This window comes from Candoia aspera, chromosome 1 (assembly GCF_035149785.1).
Source record: "Candoia aspera isolate rCanAsp1 chromosome 1, rCanAsp1.hap2, whole genome shotgun sequence".
In the NCBI taxonomy this organism is placed as follows: Eukaryota; Metazoa; Chordata; class Lepidosauria; order Squamata; family Boidae; genus Candoia; species Candoia aspera.
The window spans coordinates 183,429,529-183,453,271 of NC_086153.1; the positions used below are offsets into that span (position 1 = coordinate 183,429,529).

Genomic DNA, 23,743 nt, shown 5'->3' on the forward strand with positions numbered 1-23,743 from the left:
ATACTTACTGGTGGACCTGGGCTTCCTGATGGGCCTACAGCTCCTGGGGATCCAGGCTCACCTCGTTCACCAGCAGGGCCTTTCTCTCCTTTTCCACCAGGTTCTCCATTTTGTCCCTATATAAAGATAAGTTACTGTAGATGTTAAACCTTAATAGTTAATGATGCTTAATAAGCCTCATTTCTTTATACCAGTCTCTTAAGAAAAAGGGTGGAAATTGTGTTTAGAGAAGCCTGGGATCCAAGCCATGTCAAGTTCTAAGATGTTTTGCTGCTTAAGGAGAAGATGCTAAACAATAGAAACAAGAGGGAACTAATTCTTATTTCAAGACTGAAAACTGAAGGCAGCTGGGGTACTTGTGTACATCTGAAAGCAACAGGTTAGTTCAGAGAGCATAAACTAGATTATCTGGAATATAAAGCACACCTTTAATCACAATAAAATCTATGTGCTTTCCTGCCCCCAACATCTGCTGCCTGAGGTAACCATTTTCTTCAGTTTCACTGTAGGGGAATCCCATTAACTTCAATGCTAAGTTTAAATTGCAGAGTTAATCAGGTGTGACTGTCACAAGTAACCTGTTCGGTGCCCAGCCTGAATCTGTCACGAAGTGCTCATATGATTTCACTTGAAGATTTTGCATTTTTGTAGGCCTGTTCCCCTCTCCTCAGTCCCTTTCCTCAAAGCACATACCACTTGGTTGAAAGAAGTTGCAGAGAAGCTCAGCACAAGTCAATGAGGACTGCCTAAATAAACAAATGACTGCAGCAATGGATTGCAGCAGCATGACTATATCACGACAGGAATTATTTCCATTTAGAGGTCACCATGGCTTTGGCACTTTGATATCATTATATGGTAAACAGTAGCATGCGGTTATTCTTGGAGAAGTTGAAGTAGGGCAAATCTTCCTGAAATTCTTATAGATAAACAGGCTTGGAACAAAAAACAGCATCTTATCTGCTGCCTGACAGAATCTTATTCCAAGCAAACATTTCCTCATATACAGTAGGGCATTCCACTTTGCTTTCTCCTGTTCTGATTTCCACTGCAACTAAACATGTTGAGTCTCATCTGGTTGATATTTGCTATGGGTTGCTCTGTTATTTATTTACTTTACTTCAACTCATCACATTCTACAACAAATCTTTCCTACCCTTTACTCTAAAATGTTTTCATACTTACAGGAGCTCCAGGGAAGCCAGCAGGACCAGGAGGGCCATGTTCACCACGATCACCCTGCGGATGACAAAGGGAGATAGAAGAAGCATAAATAACCTTACATGGAAGTTGGATTCTAGCACGGCTAATGCCATTCTTTGCCTCACTCAGCTATGCTCCTTTGCTTAGGATAACATGTATTTCTAACACACTTCTTTTTGTTCTTTCCACCAAAACCTTCGTTAATAAGGTTGTCCAAAGCTCTTTGTGTGAATTTTCCAGACAGACTGAAGATTCCCACACATCTGAATTCCAGGGCTTCGTGAAGGGCTGCTAATCCCCTCCAGAGTGCTTCACGGAGCCATTTCAACCAGATGGCTGGAACCTCCAATCTGTGCTGAGATGCAGTGCACCATTTGGCCCTGCAGGCATCATCAAAGGTGATTAATATGGGCCTGTCAGTCTCTACTAATCCAATGAAAGCTGCATTTGAGTTTTCTAATTCTTGTGATAGCAAGATCGGCAACTAAGAGCAGGAACTGGATCAATATCTCTCAGTAGACAATATGCCTTAGGATATATGTCAGGTGGTTGCTATCTATCCCTGCTCCTAATTCTCCTGCTGATGATCCCTTCTCTACTTCCTCTATTATTATTTATTTGTTTGTTTGTTTACTCTTTTATGATTTTAGTGTAAAGAAGCCATAGATGTCCCCCTCCTCTGACAGTGCAGCATCTCTTGAGGAGATCAAATAATCTTAGGAGGACAGGAGAGTAAGAACTCAATATTCTTGTTTTCTAATTAATATTAGTTACAAAGAATTTTCTTGCTATTAATTGCTGATACAGTTTTTGAGATATGAATTAATATTCTTAATTGTAGATATTTCCTGTAATTTATTTATAATTTAGTATGAAATAGATTAATGTTTTAAATTTAAATATAATTTCTAGACTTGTTGAAAAGAAGAAGAGTAGTCTAGCATATTACTCCTATCAAGATTTCCTTTATCAAAATTCTGGGCCATTAGCAAGTAAATGTAACTTTCCAGAATACTGGAGGCCAGTTAAATTTAATGGATTCAATTTTTTTAAAAAAATCTTATGAAAATGTTTAGGAAAAGGGCAAAAAACCCCACTAAAATTCAATTAGATTGTGTATATAAAAGAATTTCTTACAGGACCACCGCGGGGACCTGTCGGGCCATGGGGTCCAGCAGATCCAGGTTCTCCCTACAAGAGAAAGAAAGACAGAAAGAAAGCTTTTATTTCAGAATCGGTTTCTTCAAAATGAATTTAATTAATATTAGCATATGAATAAAATGTATACCTTATCACCAGGTTGGCCAGCTGGACCAGGAGGCCCAATGGATCCTACAGGTCCCTACAATGTTAAAAGTAAAAATCAGTTGGAAGCATGAACACATCGGTCAGCAAGCACTGAAATGCAAAAGCATTCTGAATACTCTTCCCTGCATTGACAAATTTCTGCTTATCTGAGTTTTGCCTTCCTAATCCAATCTGTCTCCTGTTATGCTGAATTTGCATAGGCAGAGAGGAAATTTGGAAGAAATTTAAAATGAGCTAGATAAATAGCTTGGTAATGTTTAACAATATGTCATAATGCTTGGAACTTGGCAAATGATCTACTTATTATACCAGACTCTCCAACCTGTGTCAATCAATTTGCTATTACATAAATTCATTGAAAAGAGAAGTACAAAATCTGTTTTGGTAACAAGTATTTCTGTATTTCCATGTTTCAGGGATTCTAACTGTAGCTGTTTGAAAGGTAAGGGAAAGTATATTTTAAAGAGCCTTAGAATTACTTGTGTATGATTGATTGATTGATTGATTGATTACGTGCTTTCAATTTAGTGCCAACTCTTAGCAACCACACAGATAGATTTTCTCCACGATAATCTGGTTCTTCAGGTCTTCTAATGGTACATCCATCACCACTTTATCTGAGTTCATCCACCTTCTATATGCTTTTCTATAGGCTTATTCTACTTCTTTTCATTCTCTTAAGAGACTGTTCACTGTACTCTGTTCTCTGTTCTCAAGAAATTACTCTCAATACAGTAAGAGTTCTGGGGAATTCATAAACACATCCTCCCCTCCAAAGAATCATGGTAGTTTTGATGAAAGCTAGGTCATTCTTCATAGGTATCTTTATGGTAAAGCATGATGCAACTGGATTGCATTTTATTTTATCCTTTTAGGGAAGAATTAAGGAGGAGATGTGAAAGTTTGCAAGTTACTGCAGGATTTTTTTTTTTAATCCCAGCAAACCAAAACTTGAACCAGCACTTTGAAGTCCTTTAACAAAGAATGAAAGGGGATGGGTAATAATTTTGTTCAGAAGTTTTGGATGAATATATAAAAATGTTTAAGAGAACTGGGAGTATAGACATTTAGAAATGTAGAATCTGAAACTCTGCAATTAAAAATATACATCAAATATACATTGCGGAAAATATTTTTAAAATGTACATCTAAAATGCATTTTACTGTAGAAATATGCTTATTAAAACATTTACAATATAGCACGCATTAAGAGAAGAGCTCCTGAAAATGTTTATAAAATATGTGTGCTTTTTTGGAGGGCTAAGTTCAGTAAGGGCTGAAGCAGAAATGGAACTTTCAGAATCAACTATCTTGAGGGATCAGGATTTTGCTGTGCTTCTCCCTTAATGGGAGGGTCCTCCTTTTTGGGGGAGATGGGTGGTGATAATAAATAAATAAATAAATAAATAAATAAATAAATAAATCTTGGAAAGATAAGAAAGGAATTGCTAGAAATAATCTAGAAATAGATTCAGCTAATCAATCAACTACATTTCATATGCTACTCCTCAGCAGTAGAAGCTCTTGTTGTTGTTGTTCAGTCGTTAAGTTGTGTCTGACCCTTCGTGACCCCATGGACCATAGCACACCAGGCCTTCCTGTCCTCCGCTATCTCCCGGAATTTACTCAAATTCATGTTCATTGCATCGGTGATGCTATCTAACCATCTCATCCTCTGCCGTCCCCTTCTCCTTTTGCCTTCAGTCTTTCCCAGAATCAGGGTCTTTTCCAGTGAGTCCTCTCTTCACATTAGGTGGCCAAAGTATTTGAGCTTCAGTTTCAGTATCTGTCCTTCCAATGAGCAGTCAGGGTTGATTTCCTGTAGGATTGACTGATTTGACCTCCTTGCAGTCCGAGGGACTCTCAAGAGTCTTCTCCAGCACCACAGTTCAAAAAGCATAAATTCTTCAGTGCTCAGCCTTCCTTACGGTCCAAATCTCACAGTCATACATCACTACTTGGAAAACCATAGCTTTGATTATATGGACCTTTGTTGGCAAGGTGATGTCTCTGCTTTTTAATATGCTGTCTAGGTTTGCCATAGCTTTCCACCCAAGGAGCAAGCGTCTTTTAACTTCATGGCTGCAGTCACCATCTGTGGTGATCCTGGAGCCCAAAAAAATAAAATCTGTCACTGCTTCCATTTCTTCCCCTTCTATTTGCCAGGAAGTGATGGGACCAGATGCCATGATCTTAGTTTTTTTAATGTTGAGTTTCAAGCCAGCTTTTGCAGTCTCCTCTTTCACCCTCATCAAGAGGCTCTTTAGTTCCTCTTCACTTTCTGCCATTAGGGTGGTATTGTCCACATATCTGAGGCTGTTGATATTTCTCCTGGCAATCCTAATTCTGGCTTGTGATTCATCCAGCCCGGCATTTCTCATGATGTACTCTGCATATAAGTTAAATAAGCAGGGTGACAATATACAGCCTTGTCATACTCCTTTCCCAATTTTAAACCAATCGGTAGTTCCATGTCTGGTTCTAACTGTTGCTTCTTGGCCCACATACAGGTTTCTCAGGAGACAGGTAAAGTGGTCTGGTACTCCCATCTCTTTAAGAATTTGCCATAGTTTGTTGTGATCCACACAATCAAAGGCTTTAGCATAGTCAATGAAGCAGAAGTAGATGTTTTTCTGGACTTGCCTAAAAACATCCAGTCTATAATATTAAAAGCAAGACCTTAGCGAGGCTATATGCTCTGCAAGAACAAATTTGGTTCTGTTGTAAATTAGATGAAGCAAGCAAATTATCCATGATATGGCAGATTCTACTTACTCGTAATCCATCTTTACCAGGTACACCATCTCCTCCTCTGCTTCCAGGCTCTCCCTGTCCAAAGGAAAGAAAAAGGCAAATATGTTGCAAATAAGCTAGCCAACAGCAACCTGTAGTAGCATGCTGTTGTGTTCTTAAGCTTTCCCCAGACAAAAAGCAATGTTCAAGTCATTATTCCAAATTACATAATAAAGAATATTAGGCAGATACAATCAGCAGGGAGACATAAACCAGGATGTTGAGTCAGGGGACAAAGAGTAAAGGATAAACAACTTCTACTTCTGAAGTAGGTGAATGTAATTATGGTGATTACTAGCCCTATCCAAAGGATTCTTCCGAAGATACAGTAACTCAGTGGGAGTTATTCCCACATCAACATAAAGAAGATGGGCTTTATGCTACTGGGAGATCTAGTTCAGCACTTACATATATTGCCCTCTATCAGGTTTTTATGAATAAGTGATGTCAATCTCAAAAAAATAAAAAATAAATTAGATCAACTTACTATCAAGCCAACCATAAGTCCTAATTAAGCTGCTCTTCATGATTTTTGGATGGTATTATCTGGTTATTAAGGGAAATATAAAAGGACATACCTTTTCTCCCTTGGGTCCAGGATTTCCAGAAGCCCCTCTCTCTCCTGGCATTCCTTGCAACCCTGGGGGTCCCATACCACCAGCAGGACCAGGTGGACCACCAGGGCCCTAAAATAATATTTTCCAGAACAGCTATTAGGACACCTGGAGAAAAGCATCTGGAGCATAATTTAGGATATACAGAACGCACAATAATTTCAACATACTTTTCCACCTTCAGGTCCAGGAGGACCAGCACCACCTCTAGATCCTGAGGGACCTGAAGGTCCTGGTGCACCTCGTTCACCTGGGATGCCATTTTCACCCTAATATAAATAAAGGTATTTAGTTTTATTTGACTTCTTTGTTTTCATATTTTGATGTGCCCAGATTAATACCAAATTTACCTTTCCCCCTGGAAGTCCTGGAAGTCCATTTTCACCTCTTGGACCCTGTTGTGAATCAAAGGCAATTTGATTATTATTTATATGTTTTCATATACATTTTATTATTCATATGTTTTCATGGGTGAGATCTTCATTAATGCTCAAGATGCAGCCAAATGTTTCCACCTGAGGTGTCTATCCAGTCAATGATCCAACTGATTACATTGATCTTCCTCTAACACATTGTAAGTTCCACTGACTTTAGCTAAAAAAATTGGCCACTTTTGAAGAAGAAAAAGAAAGGAGAGACATGGAGAGAGCAAAAAGATAAAACCTGACTGAGGATACAGGGAGAATTGATCCTTGTTCAGATGACAATATATAGAGAGGCAAAAGCTTTGGATGTACATAGTACTCCAATAGTCATCTTTGATTCCTGCACAAAGGTATATAAGATGTGACTATAAAAGTAGCTGAAATTACATCTAAATAATAGGCATGAACGTTCTTAAAAGTTCATTTTTTAGGTAAAGTTATAGAAGAGAAGAAAGGACAACTCACTGCATCTCCAGGTTTTCCACTCTCTCCAGGAACTCCTGCAGAACCAGGTAGACCCTAGGGGAAATGAAATCATTGTTTAATACATATTCCTCTCTGTTTTAAAGACTGTATTTTTATTTTTTTAAAAAAATCAGAAATAGACCTGAGAGTAATTTATTATACCTGGTGAATTTTGTATAAAGATTTGAAATAACGTAGAGTCAAACCATTAATCCAACATTCATTTCATTGTCTGTTGTGATTGCAGAATTCAACATCACAACATTATTGTGAACTGTCATACACACTGAATGAATGAATGAATGAAGAAATAAAAAACATGAAATAATTTAGTGACCCAAATCAAGCAATCTTTCCCTCACTAATTTCTAGATTCCAGTTTGAATGGATTAGTTAGAAAGCAAACATTGAGGAATGTCAAAATACCTGAAATCCAGGTGGACCTGTTGCTCCTTGTTCTCCTCTGTCACCAGGAGGACCCTGGGAAAAGAAGAATATCATTCATGGTTTTCCATCCCATCAACAGTTCCTTCCTTAGCTCAATTGTGCTGAGCAGTAAGAAATTTCTGTTCCTAGCTATGAAGCTTTCAAAAACCTTAAAGGGACAATGCCAGTCAATGCAATATTAATAATAGCTGTAATAAAGAAAACAAAAATTAATGTGGTATTATAAAGTCATGATGGCCCGTGGTCCATTCCACTCACTAGTCTAATTTTCAAGAGTTTTGGCTAACACATATTTTGAAATGCTAGCAATATTTTGAAAAAAAATTGCTTTCCAACATGATCAAAGAAATTCTTGAGTAATTCTTCCAATTACTGTAACCAATATGATGAGTGATAAGTTAATGATAATTTGTCTTAGTCATTGCTTGCATTCATTGCTCTTTAGTAATATAGCTTATTAATGTAAGTTACTTATATATAAGTAATATAAATAAGTTACTGTTTAGTAAATAAATGCCTTTTATGTTTCTGAGTATGTATTACTTACAGCAGGTCCTGGGAGTCCCTGTGCTCCTGCTTCACCATCCTTTCCAGCGGGCCCCTGTTGAATAATGGGAGAACGATTAGCTTTTGGGATCAACAGAGTTGTAGGTGTGGGTGTATCCATGCAAAAGACTGTGAAATTACTAAAAGATTAAGTTTACTGACCGGTCCACCAGGAAATCCAGGAGGTCCTCCTTCCCCATTTTTACCTGGTGCACCCTAAAAAGACAAAAGATATGGTTTAATATTATAAAGATGTGGCAAAAATTACAGGGTTCAAAGGAAAGTTCAATTAAACATGCTGAGGTAGCATATTTGGATATTCTTTTAGCAGTTTCATTTCTATGAATAACACGTTCTTCGGAGAGCAGCTTTTTCCCCCATGCAGGTTTACTTCTGACACACAAACAGTTGACATCTCAAAGAGAAATAAAAAGTGTTATCATAAATTATAGAAGCCCAAGGGTGGTCTGGGTAATAATGAGGTTATACTAACCTCGGTACCTTTCGGACCAGGGAAACCCATCACACCTGGCTGACCTCGTGGGCCTGCTGGGCCTGGGGGACCACTCCGCCCTGACTCTCCTGGTGGACCCTGAAAATCATAGAGGTGAATCTAGAATCATTGCACAGACAGTGAAGAAATATAAGAAAACACTGGAATATCCCTGAGATCGTGAATTAAACATTGGATAAATCTATCCTAGTTTGTCACTTTAAATATAATCGAAAGAATTTTTTCAGAAGAGAAATTAATGTGCTTCTGATAATATTTAGTGTTAATATGGAGATTATATAAACAGACTTACAGAGCTATTAAATAAAATGGTCAATGAAAATTTTGTTAATCTTAGTGGGAAACAATTCCCCATGATGTGAAATGAGCAACTAGATTTGTGCTCGTAAATGACATCGAGGTGAGGCACAGTGATAAATGTGGTATCAGGCAAAACAATGGAATAGAATGACGTACAGCAGGGCCTGGTTTTCCATCTGATCCTGGAGCACCTGGACTTCCTGTTAAGCCCTGGGTAGGAAATAAAAAATACTTATTATTCAAGGAGTGCATGTTCAATAGCTTTTATAACCCTACTTTATTAAGTGAATATGGATTAAGAATATAATTGGGGATATAGAACTGGCAGGAGAAGTTGTTTCAAATACTTTTATTAGAGAAATCATAGAGAGGCATCCATACAGCTCAGAAATATCCGATGCTACTATATAATATTATATATTATAATATATAAGGATATATATGTAAAATAGTTAAGGCATGAACATTACAGTCATTTCTTTACTGTAATGTTAACAAAAAAATTATCCAAATAAAAGCAGGGTTTTTTCAAGCATCAAGTTCACAGAGATGCAGGAAAAAAGCCTTCCTGACAATACCTAGATGACTTAAGTTTATGTGCAAAAAGCTAAGTAAGTTTGGCCTTGGTTCATACATGTATGGGAGAAAACCACAGAATCCCAAGAGTATAGGCTAAACTGGGAAGATTAAAAATATCTTGGAAGAAGGTAACAGGAAACCAGTTCTATACTGGCTACGTGGCTGTGTTCATATCATCACTGAACTTGACTCAAAAGAGTCTTTCACATTTATTGAGAATATAGTAATTTGAAATGAAGATCAAGTTACATTTACTGGATGGTGTGAACAACTGTTTACTGCAATTGTCATGAAAGGCAACCAAGTGACTAAGGAAGCTTATGGTTCTTCAGTTCATGAAAAGTTAATTTACAGACAACGGCTCAATCAAATAATCATGAAACTCAGTGACACCAGCATCATTCCTTGGTCTTAAAAGCCTATTTATCAATTCTTTAAGATCCTTAAAGGGGAAAGGGGGTTCTATACACCTGACCAGGGTTCTTCATTTCCTAAGAAAACTAACCTACCTCACTCACTGATTTAAAGGTTCACCTGAGCACCCTGTTTGTTCATTTTTTAATTTATTTTTTATACAGGGAAGGTTTTATGTAAGGTCCTTACACCTAATTCTCAGAAAAAGCTTCCTTAGATTGCAGGTAAGGGCTCACACACTAAATAAATCTGGACAACTAGTACAGAAAGGACCAAGCTAGGTTATATGTGTTCCTCCTGACATCTGATTTTCCATGTAGAGGGATTATTTTTCTTCCTACAACAACAAAAAGAAAGAAAGGGTGCAACATGGAAGCTCTCACTTGCTGCCAGTTGAGAAGCAGGCCCACCATTTTCTTGCTGTACTACCACACAGTGAGGTACAACCCTTTATAAGCTTCAAAACCTGTTTAATAGGGCTACACATCTTATCCTGGGCTAATGACTTTGCCTTTTAGAGATATACTGGGAGCTGTGTTCCCAAAAGTAATGTGTGGGCTATTAACTAAGTAAATTGATTGCATAGCATTGACATTTTATTAAAATTAAAACAATTTCAAAAGACTATGCCCTGGTCAGACATTGAATACTGTCTCCTTCATATTACATCATCTCAAGTTCTCTGAGGGCTGCACCCCAAACATTCTGGAGTTGCTTTCTTAAGGGAACAGTGAAATATTATCTTTAAAACAAGCCCAGGTGTCTTTTAGATATAACTGATTCTCAGAACTGCTGTTGAGATATTTGCATTAAATGTAAGAAGTATCTACAATCCTGAAATCTGATATTTGATCATTAATACAGGGATGTATTAGTGTTTTGTTTTTGTAGCTCTAACTGGTCAGGTCCATCTTTCCTAATAACATCTCTGTGTTTTATATTCTTCACCCAGGAGACTTCTACTTACTCTCATTCCTGAAAGACCAGGGCTGCCATCCCGTCCTGGTTCACCAGGACCTCCTCTTGGGCCAGGACTGCCTGGACCACCTCGTTCACCAGGTCCCCCCTTAAATGACATTGGACAAAATGATCACACAAGGGCATCAAGGAAAGATGGAAACATAAATCATATTGTGATATGAACAAAAAGTAGTAAATTTGTTTAGACACCAAACATTCTAAGTAAGAAGGATATTCTTCACCTTTTCACCTGGAGGTCCATTATTACCAGCAGGACCACGGAAACCTGGGGAACCCTGAAAAGTAGAAATGAAGACTTTTTTATTTTGGAGTCCAAAATGGAAAAACTGATGAGGAATTTCCAGAGGTAAGTGTGTCACGTACTAATGAAGTTGAGAAGTCAATGCATATATGACTATTCTGAAACCTATTGAATAGAATAGCTGCAGATTTATCCTTGTTAATGAACTGAAATTCTGCTTCTATACTGTAGCATGAGAAAAATAAAGTTTGAGAAACATTATTTCAATCTAGGGATGAATAGATTGAAATTTATCAATCTATGATAATAAGAATTTCTACTATCTTTGTAGAAAATTGACAATCTCATTGGCTTTTCTCTGGTGAACAACAATCATACTGACTTTAATTCACTTCCTTCTGAATAATCCCATTGGTTTCGAGAGCAATTTAGCCACAACTCAGATAAGATATGGGGAGAGATTTCTTTTGCTTCATTTTTTAGAGAAAGTGATAAGTTGGAATATAAAATTGATTTATTTGATTAAGGCTAAAATATATATGTTATTATTTCTGGTAGCTCTGAATGGACTTTTGCTGAATAGAACCAAATGATGAATTTTTACAAATTGTTTATTGATAAGAGATGAGATATGAGAAGAAGAGATTTTTTTTATTGGAATATTAGAGAAGGTGTTATGTTACTGAAGTTGTTTAAACTCGTCTGGAGGGAGGGGGGAGTCATTTCTTTATATAACTTTTTTCCCCCTTTTTTCCTCTTTTTTCTTATTTTTTTTCTTTTTCTCTGCACCTTTTCTTTTTTCTTTTTATATTCTTTTTAGTTTGTATTAGTTTTTTATCTTTGTATTTGTAAACTTCAATAAAATTATGATTAAAAAAAGCAATAGAGCCACAACTAGTGTACACAAATGGTGCAACATCTCATTGCTTTAATCTGGCTTAGGCACACAAGTAACTGGCAAAGGAACATTGACTACCACAGGTTGCCTTGTGTTGCTGTCGAAAACCAAGTCGTTCGAATACTTGCCCTTTCGCCTGGGTTTCCAGGTATGCCGTTGGTGCCAGGCTGACCAGCTGCTCCTGCCTTGCCTTCTTCTCCTGGAGGACCAGCAGCACCAGGGGTGCCATTTTCACCCTTACAACAAAACACTCATTGATAAAGCTAATGACATTTCAGATAAACTTTCACCAGAACAATACAGCTTTTCAAACAAATTTATACTAGAAGAACAACAACAGTACTATTTTAGTAGAAAGGGCAGACCTATCCCACCCAGATCTACTACAGCTAAATAAATCAATACTTACACGTTCACCTCTTGCTCCTGGCTCTCCTTTTGCACCATTTTTACCAGGTTCACCCTGAAAAGAACATAGGAGTATTGAATTTCTATCAGAAGACTTGTCAAACCTGATTTGTTCAGTCCCATCAAATACAGATCTTGGTTATCGATTGGAATCATGCTTACAATCAAATATGAGAGTTTATTGACTCAGATTAAAAGAATCATGTGAGCAAAGAGAAAATGCATCAGTACTATTAGTTACTCTGTGAATTCTTCTGCAAGCTCTGGTAGACTTCTCACAGTGAGGTGTCACTGAGCATTGAGGATATTGATATGAGAATGAAGATGATAGGCTATGGCATACAAACTTGAGAGAGTCATGTAAGATATTTTGAGACCTTACAGAATGAATGTGTGGTCTATAATATAAATGTGTGTGAGAACTTCGGATTATAAACCATTTTTCTCATGCAACGTTCTTTGGTTGTTAGAAGCAGGTCATCCTATATTATTTTCACCTAGCCAAAAAAAAAAAAAAGGAAGCCTTTTGTCTGTAGGCTGGATTCAGATCATGAAGTTTGTATCTAGTTTGCTGGGGCCTGGATAGACTCCTACTTCCTCTCTGAATCCTTGTTCTGATTTCAGTCCTTTACTCCATGCTATTCTGGTAAGTTTCTCCTTGTAGGAGAAGGTAGGAAGCAGAAGACTCAATGAAGGAGGAAACATGGGACATAGAGATCCCTTTCAATTATGCAAGGAAACAGTTATACAAATGAGCACTGCTACTTGAAGACCACCTCTGGATCCAAGTCATTTTCTTTAAATTGAGGTGATTCAGGGTCAATATCTGGTTCATACTTGCATGTTTATTTCTTCAATATATAAATGAGCAGAGATGTATATTGTCTCCCTCCCTGAGATCAGTTATAAATGTTAAAAATTCTTACTCAGCATGTAATTCTCTTAAGGTATTTTCTTACTGTTAATATTTGGATCTTTTGTGTCATTCCACTTTGCATGTTTTGGATCATCATAACAACATACCAAGAAGAAAAAAAACTGACAATCTCCAAATATCAGGAAAAAGATGAAAAGTTTGAAACTCAGGAGTTATTTTACTCTATCCAAATCATGTCCTTCTGTCAAAAGACACTGTGCAGGTTTCTATGACATTGCACATTTTGTGTTTATCTGAATCCAGTTTTCATGTAATCATGACAAAAAAAGAGCATGCTGATGACTTACAGCTGGACCTCTTTGACCAGGGATTCCATTAGTACCAGAAGGACCAGCAGGACCACGATTTCCACTCAGACCAGGAGCACCAGGAATTCCAGCAGGACCCTGGATAAAACCAAAATGTGCTCAGAAAGATAGCATTATATGATTTGAGTCAACATGCAACAGTACTTAGGAAACGCAGTGGCAAATACCACTCTGCCTGGGATACTCACTGGAGGACCTTTGGCACCTGGATTTCCATCACGTCCTCCCGGACCCTATTGACAAAGATAACAGCCTTTAGTAGGGTGTGTGTTTTTGAAGTACTATGATATTACTAAAATATACTTTGCTAAAATCTAAAATAGATTTGATACATAATTTTATAAAGAACATATGATACTTACAGGAGGACCAGCACCCCCAGGCTGGCCTTGAGAACCAGTTTCTCCTCTTGGTCCAGGAGGTCCACTTGAGCCTGAGGGACCAGCAGGACCTGTTTCACCCTGTGAAGCAGAGAGAGTCAGACCAATCAAACTAACAGTATATGGGAGCTGGACAACTTTATTGGGGGGCAGGGGATTATCTCATGTGGGGGGAAGGAGATGGCAATCTGCTAATTAACATTCTTTAGTAGAAGTTTTGTCCCAGTGTGTCCAATGAAAGCTCAGATATTCTTGCAGGTGTACTGTGGAAAGTGTGCACAGAATGGTATCTAGCAGAGGGTACAATAGCAGAAGGTAGAAAGAACTAAGGGCATATCAGCATCAGCACTGCACATCAGTATTCTACTTGTTACAGTGGCTTCCCTCCTTCCCTTCAAAAGGGATATATACAAAACACAGGCTATTCTATGAAACACCTTTTTCTAGAGTGTTAATTCGATCTCTGTCTCTTTTTATATATGCAGAGGTAAATACCTTAAAACCTGGAATACCAGGAACTCCTGGAGGTCCAAGAGGGCCTGGTGGACCCTGTAGAAAATACAACAGAGATATCATTATTTGAAGAAAATAATCAAAGGCTTTTTTAAAGAAAAAAATGTTGCTTGAGTTACATCATATTCTAATGAGAAGAACATAAACTAATGAGAAGAACAAAGTCTCTAATGTTTGAGCTAACCAATGTAAAATAGTGCTGTAAAACAGACATGTACAACATGCTGTGTGGGAAAAATAGATCTCTAGTTGCATGACTTGCAGTTCTTGGGGTGACTTGTGGAGCCTCCCAGGTCCGCAACTAGGGTCTGTGTCACCCGGGGCAAACATGGATTCCATGCCCATTTTGGCGGCCCCCCAGCATCGTGCCCAGGGCACATGCCCTGCTTGCCCATCCCCCCAGTTGCGGCCCTGGAGCCTCCAAGATAAGGTAACCATGACTAAGCTCTTGAACTTCTCTCCACATCTAAGTATCTGCTAATTTTTCAAAAGCATTCTAAGTTGAAAATTTCACCACTGATATTTTCTCTGCCTTAATTTGCCATTTTTATGGCATATTATCTGTTATATAAATTTATCTACTGTCCAGGTCTCAGGAATTTGCTATGGAGATATGTAAATGTTGCAAGCCACCTTGATATTTTTAACAGGAAAGGTGGGTTAAATAATATTTTAAATTGAGTAAGAAATCAATACCTGCATAGATACAAAGCACAGGCCTTTAGAGGTTTTTGCTATGACCAGATATATCTCATCCAAATTATTAAATGTTACTGTGATATTAATAAATCAGTTATTAGACTTTATTATATTACTGTATTGTAATCTTCACATAATATTAGGCATCCACATCCCCCCTTAATCCTACCCACTGCAAAAAAAGCCTAAAATATTTGGCACTGTCCCATCTTTAGTGTGGCACTTAGGCTGGAAAAAAATGCACATTTTCCCCATATACAAGCACTTCTATGCAACAGATTTGTCCTTTGAACTATGCTGCAAAATTTTAAAAATGATAGATGTATGTTGTGAGATACCATATGTAACCGGAAAGTATGGAGTTAGTATGTTCAACTAAAAGTGTTGATCGTCCAAGTTTCTCACTTAATCCTGATTCTGCAATAGATTGATGCCTTACTTGAACAACCCCGAATCCCTTATATTTCTCTTTCTGCACAGCAAGCATAAAGTTTCAAATGGAATTTTGGGGATCTGATGACCACAATTTGCACTTCACCCAAGAATTTCAATGTGGGAAATCAAAAAAGGGATGTGGAATAACTGAGAGAGAAAAAAGAGAGAGAATCTTTAAGCATACTTACAGGTTGGCCAGCTGCTCCAGGAGAACCATCATTACCACGACCACCCTGAAAACACAAAGGAATTGATTAGAAACAATGTTAAAATAAGTCAGTAAGGAAGCAAAGCTTGAGATATTGAATGATCTATATCCTTTCGTGGCTGCTCTGTACTCGTTTACTTATTGTTATTACAGTCCTTTGACAAGCAAATATGGAACCTTAACACCTTAAATGTACATACTAAAATATACAGTATCTGGGAAAACCCCCATATCATCTAATTATATATTCATTAGCCAATTACATTTTTTTCAGATCTGAAAGGAACTGTTCTATAGAAAGGATTCCATGTCTTAACACTAAATGTCCTCAATTGAGGTTATATATTGATACCCTTTTTTGATATTGAGCCACATAAGGGGCACAGAAGGAGCACTTAAATGCCAAAAAAAGCAAACAAAATTTCCCAGTTTTTATACACCGAACTACAGCTAGGGATAAAACACTGCTAGAAAATAATAGAATCAGAAATGACAAAGTTGGGCTTAAGGTGGGCTATAAAGTACCTTACTTCCAAGAAGGCTTCTAACCTGATTTTGCCAGATCACCCCACAGAAACCAAAGACAGTACAACAGATTTGATTTCCATATCTTGTCCCTTCCAGGATTCTTAGACCCTACTGCTGGTGTCTACCAGAGGACCAAAATTGGCAATGATAATAAGAGTCCATATTAAACTTTCATCTAAGTACTTACAGGAGTTCCTGGAAGCCCTGCTCGTCCTCTTTCACCAGGCAGACCTCTGGGTCCCTAAGAAATATATAAGACTTTTAGAGAAGGAAGGGCAATCCAAAGCATTCATCACTGAATGGACAGCTGTAAAACCTTCATTAAAGAAACATCACAGATAAATCATAAGATCTGTGTCAATAATGAAGGCTCTTTTGCCCAGCCTTGAACCTGCTACCTTTTAGGAAAGTGCTAAAAATGTGATTCTTCTGACAGTTCCTGGGCCAGGTTTGTGTGTGTGTGTGTGTGTGTGTGTGAGAGAGAGAGAGAGAGAGAAAGATATTGCTTAACAATATAAAATGTTAATGTCTTTTTTATATTTTGTATTTCTAGACATGGGAGAGTATCTTAAATCCCAGCTGCTGGAGAGCAAAAATTGTAGAGGGCTTACTATTCAAAGACCCTTGGATAATATGAAGCCATGCCTTGCTAATAACCCTAACCCTTTTGTTAAATGAGAAGAATTACACAATTGTCAAGAAGTTCAAAAATGTATCCCACCTGTTTTTAAGCATCTCTGTTGGTTGTCACTCTATTTCTAAATGCCACTACTCACTTTTTCAAAACTGACATAGGCACACAAATGCCCTGCTTCCATAGATGGCCATTGGATTCTTCTTTCTGAGTTGAGATACACTGAGGGCACTCTACTTATGTAATTTTCTCTCTCAGGGTACACCTGATCCTACTTTGTTTTAGCTTTTTGATCCCAGGAAAAGTTTATTTCATTCCCCCAGGGTTTGAATTATTTGTTTGTGATGATTTTTTTGAACTTCTGTGAGTCTATTTACAGTTTTAGGGTTTTTTTTTAAGCTATGCATTTTTGTTTTAATGCTTTGTCTTGTTTTGCTGTGCAGCCCTTCCTGAAATGATGAAAAATTAAGAGTACAGATCACTTCTATGAGGGTGAAATTAGACCTTTGAGAAATCAGGGATGCATTTGCTTTTTATATATAACATAAAAATGTAGTTTTTCCCCCTCTCATTTTAAAGCAGTTTTTTCTAGACTTCCTCAGATCAGAAGTGATTTAGGCAAGGAGGATTAATTTAAAATCATGGAGTGCAATAAGGTAAGATGGGGCCTGCTTCAGGCTTCACATTCTCGTTCTGGCTTTATATGTGAATTAGGCAAATGCATGGTCAACATATATATAATTGCCTCGGGTGTCTAGATGATCTATCATCTTATCCCCAGGGTTGGCAGCACCAATGGGTAGTAAGTTCAGCAATACTTTTATTATTACAACTTGAAATACTAGATATGTGATAAACTTCACTTACTTTCCCAATATGAGTAGAAATGTAAAACCTGTCTCCTTATTACCTAATGGATTATCACTGAGTTCTGTAGATTTTTCTCCATGTGGATGAGTAAAAGAATCAGATTTATGATAATTCAGAGAATTATAGAAATGAATTGAATTCAGAGAATTACCATTGGTCCTGGGGATCCATTTTCTCCTGGAAGTCCATTTTCACCCTACATAATAAAGAAATATCAATTAATACATTGTATTTATCATTCCATATTTGAGTAAACCACCTTTACATCATTGTCCTAATTAAGCAAAAATCTAAGTATACTAAAGCAAGCTTCCACATATGAATCTCTTTCTGGATCAGACCAGTTCGGTGCAAAGAGGAAGTCAGTATGGTAAACCTGCTTGCACCAGTTGGAACTATGCATATTATTCTCCTTACCAAGATCACTTTTATCAATGAAAATGTGGCATGTAAATTTTATAAATGAATAAACAACAAACTACCAGTTTCCCAACAGAGTGATCTTTCTGGAAACAACATGGTGGGGAGTGAAGAGACAACGTAATGGAAGGTGACCTATTTTGCTTCATCAGATGGTGAGGATGACATTACTGAACCTGCCTATAGAGTAACTGCATGAGAAGAAACCACTGCTAAGCGCAGAGTTCCAGTGGGGATAAAAAAAGGGGATTGCAGGTGAGGCATAAATGTAATGGGAGACCCATTACTGGAAAAAAAAGGCAGATTCAGTCCTGCCTGGATATGTCCAACAGGTGAATATTCTGAAAATCCCAAGATAGTGCACTATTAACATCTTCTAAAGAAGGACTTCATCTGACTAAAGCTGTCTTCTTCTGAACAAGTAATAAACGTAAATGGTACCTTTAGACCAGGAGTACCTGCATCACCTTTGGCACCATCTCTTCCATCAAAACCCTTTGTGCAAGGAAAAGAAAGAAACAATATATGAATAACACATAGGAAATTTCATAAATCAAAATACTGAGCCCGGGGAATGTTTACATGTCTTCCTAACTATATCTTAAGGATGTAAAATGAAGATGATTCCTCATTTTTGTATCTAGACTACTTAATGGCCCCCAACCCACTCAGCTAAAGTTCATGGCAATTGCTTCAGCAATTCCTTTAGAAAAGTTTCTGACCATACAGACATGGTCTATCAGCTACTGTAGTCTTTTCCAGAACATGATGCCTTCCTGATGGGTTAGATCACAACTCTTATAAACACCAACCAGCATTCTATAGAAATTGATTTAATCAACGTAATCGTCTGGAGAGCACTAAATTGGGGTAGACTGAGCCAGAGTTAGGATATCTGTGTTGAGACCACCCACCAATGTTTTATTATAGAATATTTTATGTTGAATACTTACTCTGTGACCTTTCATTCCAGGCAATCCAGGCATTCCAACATGACCTTTGTGGCCCTAAATTAAAAGAGAAAGAGAGATAGAGCAATAAGAGGAGAACTGCACTGAAATATTACAACTATTTGGTAATAATAAATAGGCGAGGAGTTTAAGCATGGCTAATGGAATAACCAAGGGATTATCAAAGGAATTAAATAAATTAATTAACTAAAATTAAAGAGAAAGCCAAAAGGATGAAAGATTCCAATACTTCAGAATACAAAGGATACACCAATGTTTCAAAAATCTCACCTATTGAATGGACTATTTCTGATTATTCAGTTACAAGGAGTTCATATTCATTCATTCATTCATTCATTCGATTTCTATAGCCCATCTCAGCAAGTGACTTTGTATTTGGTGGCGATATCAAAACCTTCTGTTTTCAATAGATCCAAAAACAATATTCTCCCACTTTGACTGCAGAAAGAAACTGCTCTTTTCACAAAACTGAATTTTAGTGAATCCTCCATGTTTATTAAGGGCTTTGTTTTGATACTTGAGAAACTCAGTTGGCTGGCATGGATGTCACAGCATTTTCTTTGATACTGTTCTTTGATAAGCAGTTGCAATAGGATGTGATTTCATATTATTTGTCCTCTGCTTCATCTGCTGTCAGTAATGCTTAATCTGATGGATTGCTTTGGTTTACAACTTTCAGATGTTGTCATTGTGACAACCTCAATTGGGCTCTCACATTCTACCTGATGAAATGGCAGGGAAGATATACTGTATGAGTGAGGTAAAAAGCTGCAGGTGCAGAATGACTGGAAGAGAGTGGCTATTTTTACAAATGTGAATAAAACCTGAAACTCAGAGGCCTTTTTCATGAGCTAGATAACTAGCAATAGCAATCAGTATAATTGATAAACAAACATAAATCTTAAAAGTGAACCAAGAATATAGGAGGTCTGGATATGGCTCAGTGAATTCAATCGGCAAAACAGAATGTCTTATCCGTAGCCTCATTGTCAGGTGCCTCAGGTGGGAGGGCATTTTTGTATTTATTTGTGTATTTCTTCATTGGATTGGAGAGGAGGTGGTAGATGAGACTATGCCTTGGTAAACCATGTGCATTTTTGTGGACCATAACTGAACAAATGGGAGCGTAGCACTTTTTTTCCTGCTTCTTTTTTCTAACTTGTTGGCTTCCAAAGATGGATGCCAAAACGTGCCAGTTCGTATTGACCCATGAAATAACATGGTGTCATGACTTTTTCCTATAAAATAGTGTTGGGTTTGATGGTGGTGGGGAGAGGTGGGCTTCTATTTTTCTAGATTTTTTGTTCAGTTACTGAAGGATGCAGCAGTGAAGACAATGACACAATTACATAATATGACATAATTACATAATATGTGTTCACACACACACACACACACATATGTATGTATGTCGGTGTTTTCAGAAGGCTTAACACTCTTTTGGGTTAGTTTCCAGCATATCCAAAAAGAAAAAAAAAAGTGTGTTTCCTCTACTTACAGGAAGGCCAGGCAATCCACGTTCCCCAGGTCTTCCAGGTCGTCCAGATTCTCCCTAAAGACACAATATACAATTACACTGTACACATGCACACATACACACACACACACATATGTATATTCTGTAGTCATTCTGAGAAGGAGCTAGAAAATAAGACCACATAACGATGAAAAGACCTTTGGCTCTATATTCATAGAGTTACTACCTGTTGGGCTCTTAGCAACTGCCGAATACTGAAACTAATTTCTTTTCTCCACACAGTGCTCACCCTCTCTTTAGCAAGAGTTTGTTATGAAGAAAGGAATGAGCTTACAAGAATTAGGGCAAATGATATATTTTCCTCCCTACAGCCAATATATCTTCAGCAGACCTTCAGGCAAAATCTCTCATTTTCCGTTGTAGTGCTTTTCACCAAATAGGCAACCTGGTGGGCCTTTTCACTGATAACGAAGGAACCTGCAAGTGGCTATTTATAAAACTGTCTCCTGAAACCTTTTCAGCCAGAGAAGTGACCATTACATCATCTAGCAGTTTTATGCATGGTGGAACAGGAAGTCTTCTACTGTAGATTGCTGTAAGTTTATATATGAGTGGTGAAAGCAAAGATGATAGACCATACAAAAATTAACTAGAATATGTTGCTATGTGTAGGGTGTTGGCTCAGTTGAAATATCCCTTATTTTCTAATGAGATGATATTAATTTGTTTGGCTGGATCTCATTACAATGCACCTAGAATACTACTCATAAGACAATTCTACAGAATGGGTCAAATGCCTCTATTGTGCATATTTTTCTCTGTCCTTTGTACCCCATCAATGGCATATGATCTAAAACAAGGAGCTGTGGGGGAAAGTGCTCAAAAATCACTGCTCCTTTTTCTTTCAGCAGAAGCCTCTGCTAGATTTGAGGACTTCATAAATGAATAGAGCCAGTTGTGAAAGAGCAACTCAGGACTGAATCCAGAAAAACTGGAACTTGGAAAGTACAAGGGTTCTTCCTTGGGAACAGCAGGAACAAGCAAATGAGAAACATCATTTCAAAGGTATGTCTTTGCTAATGCACAAATATTAGGCTATGTTACCTGAGTTTGGTTAATAATCACAGCAGCTGTTTTAGGCACAACTATTAACTCTTTAGTTAGATTTTAATTGATATAAATTCTAATCTGCTCTTCATGGAAGAAAGTGTCTAAAGGCTAGGATACAACCAATTCAAACAACTGACAATGTAACAATTTAAAACAACTTTTAAATAAGCATTCTATCTGAAAAACCATTAAAAGTCTAAAATTCTGCATCCCAGGATCGAAACTAGTTGATTTCTACTTCACTGTACTGTAGACACATAAAAGAGAGCTTCAGTCAATTGGGTCGAAATACCAATTTAAAATCAATATGCCAAAACCTGTTTGTGAAAAATCAGAATTGTTTGGATCCAGTGTATGTGTAGAATTCTTTTCTTATTGTGTGGCTTTCCTACTCCTTTCTCTTCAATGTAGTGTCTTCTTCTTCCCATCAAAACCTGCTTTTGAGTGTTAGGTAACTTTCTCTGTTGAAGTGTGTTGTAGCCCAAAGGAGAGATTAAAAAGTCAGGGGGAGGGGCCCTGTGTAACTGCAGTTGTGCCACTCATACTGTTGTGTCTGTAGACAGACATGCCACCAAATCTCTTTAACTTTATTTATGTATTGATAAGTAAACACTTACATCTTTTCCAGCAGGTCCGGGGGGTCCAATCATTCCAGGGGGGCCAGCAGGGCCCTGGAAAGTAAAAGAACATCAAAGGTCATTTTCCCCCTCCACTATATATTGTATATGTTAAACAAAAGCCAAAGTTAAACTGATAATCCCTTTTTGTGGGGTTCTATTGATAAAAATATGAGAGCTAGTTTGGTGTAGTGGTTAAGGCACCAGGCTAGAAACCAGGTGACTGTGAGTTCTAGTCCCTCCTTAGGCATGAAGCCAACTGGGTGACTGGAAAGGAGGCAATGGCAATCCACTTCCGAAATCTTTTCAAGAAAACTGCAGGGACTTGCCCAGGCAGTTGCCAGGAGTCAACACTGACTCAAAGGCACACCCCCTCACCCAAATTATAAAAATATATGTTGACAAGGAATTCAATTTCTGAGAGAGGAATTCATATCTGAGGGAAGTACATTTTGTATGTTACCAGGCCATTATAAGATGATTGGGTTTGCTGGTTTTACACATTTTGTTTTAGCAGTGTAAAAATATATCAGGTAACTCAGATTTTACAAGTGTGCAAAATATTTTGATAATTCTGCAACATAATAGTCTTAGGCTTTGGTGGAGTATTTCAAGGAGAGGTTCTTTCTATCCTTGATACTTCCACTTGTTTCACTCCCCCAAACCTGAAAAGTAATCACAGTTTCTGTTCAAATTGCTTTTGAGGCTTTGTCAGATTAAAATAATATTGTGGAAGACAACATAGTGTGCACATACAAACATCTTCACTTCTTTTTTGAGAAATGGTTAGCAGGAGTAAAAATCACTGCTCCACCATGAGCTGTAACATGTCCTGTTAACAAAAGAAAACAAACCACTCAGCCCCACTCCCTATTCTTATCCTTATTTTACATTGCATTTATTTGTCTGGTGGTCTGAAAAAAAAAATCCAAGGGCTCCTATGAGGAGAGACCTGAAAGTTGCAGATTCTCAGGTAGCCATTCCTCTTAATGACCTCCTAATGCAGCTCTAGCCCTTGGGCTTGGTGGTGGTGTGAAGCAAGATTCCCATGAATGGAGAAACAGCCCACCTACAAGCCATGAAGAACCAAACTATCTCAGAAAAGAAGCTAGCTTTGCAATAGTCAAATACTGGAAATAATCTCATTTATTCCTATGATTTCAAATTATTGAAAATATTTGATACTTACAGGAGCTCCAGCTTGTCCAGGTTCACCAGGAGAACCTTGGTATCCATGGGATCCCTAACGGATAAAAGATGAGTTGCTTTCATTAGATTACTGCCTACCATACTCACAATCAGATGGAACAGATTCTCACTGTGTGAATGATCAGATCCTTATGCAACTATGGGAATTGGACCTGATGAATCCATTCTATTTCATTTGTGTACATAAAAATAATTGAAATGTATCTTATTAGCAATTGTTTGTTTGGACAAACTGCTATATAAATGAATGTTAGGTTTCAGACACTTGAAATATCTGACATCTTTTCACAT

General features: G+C 37.6%; 1 protein-coding gene across 1 annotated transcript in view; it reads right to left on the reverse strand.

The window, feature by feature from the left end:
• Window positions 1–23,743, reverse strand: part of COL3A1 (collagen type III alpha 1 chain) — a 71,842-nt gene that overhangs the window by 12,036 nt on the left and 36,063 nt on the right. The window contains exons 7-36 of the mRNA XM_063318082.1: window positions 23,433–23,486; window positions 22,244–22,297; window positions 20,538–20,591; window positions 19,022–19,075; window positions 18,510–18,563; window positions 17,800–17,844; window positions 16,332–16,385; window positions 15,597–15,641; window positions 14,257–14,310; window positions 13,744–13,842; window positions 13,570–13,614; window positions 13,361–13,459; window positions 12,138–12,191; window positions 11,857–11,964; window positions 10,811–10,864; window positions 10,576–10,674; window positions 8,772–8,825; window positions 8,295–8,393; window positions 7,964–8,017; window positions 7,803–7,856; window positions 7,235–7,288; window positions 6,809–6,862; window positions 6,269–6,313; window positions 6,089–6,187; window positions 5,883–5,990; window positions 5,287–5,340; window positions 2,492–2,545; window positions 2,341–2,394; window positions 1,186–1,239; window positions 9–116 (exon numbers count right to left, since the gene is read on the reverse strand). Coding sequence (XP_063174152.1) covers window positions 9–116; window positions 1,186–1,239; window positions 2,341–2,394; window positions 2,492–2,545; window positions 5,287–5,340; window positions 5,883–5,990; window positions 6,089–6,187; window positions 6,269–6,313; window positions 6,809–6,862; window positions 7,235–7,288; window positions 7,803–7,856; window positions 7,964–8,017; window positions 8,295–8,393; window positions 8,772–8,825; window positions 10,576–10,674; window positions 10,811–10,864; window positions 11,857–11,964; window positions 12,138–12,191; window positions 13,361–13,459; window positions 13,570–13,614; window positions 13,744–13,842; window positions 14,257–14,310; window positions 15,597–15,641; window positions 16,332–16,385; window positions 17,800–17,844; window positions 18,510–18,563; window positions 19,022–19,075; window positions 20,538–20,591; window positions 22,244–22,297; window positions 23,433–23,486 — 1,971 coding nt within the window. The remainder of the gene's footprint in view (window positions 1–8; window positions 117–1,185; window positions 1,240–2,340; window positions 2,395–2,491; window positions 2,546–5,286; window positions 5,341–5,882; window positions 5,991–6,088; window positions 6,188–6,268; window positions 6,314–6,808; window positions 6,863–7,234; window positions 7,289–7,802; window positions 7,857–7,963; window positions 8,018–8,294; window positions 8,394–8,771; window positions 8,826–10,575; window positions 10,675–10,810; window positions 10,865–11,856; window positions 11,965–12,137; window positions 12,192–13,360; window positions 13,460–13,569; window positions 13,615–13,743; window positions 13,843–14,256; window positions 14,311–15,596; window positions 15,642–16,331; window positions 16,386–17,799; window positions 17,845–18,509; window positions 18,564–19,021; window positions 19,076–20,537; window positions 20,592–22,243; window positions 22,298–23,432; window positions 23,487–23,743) is intronic.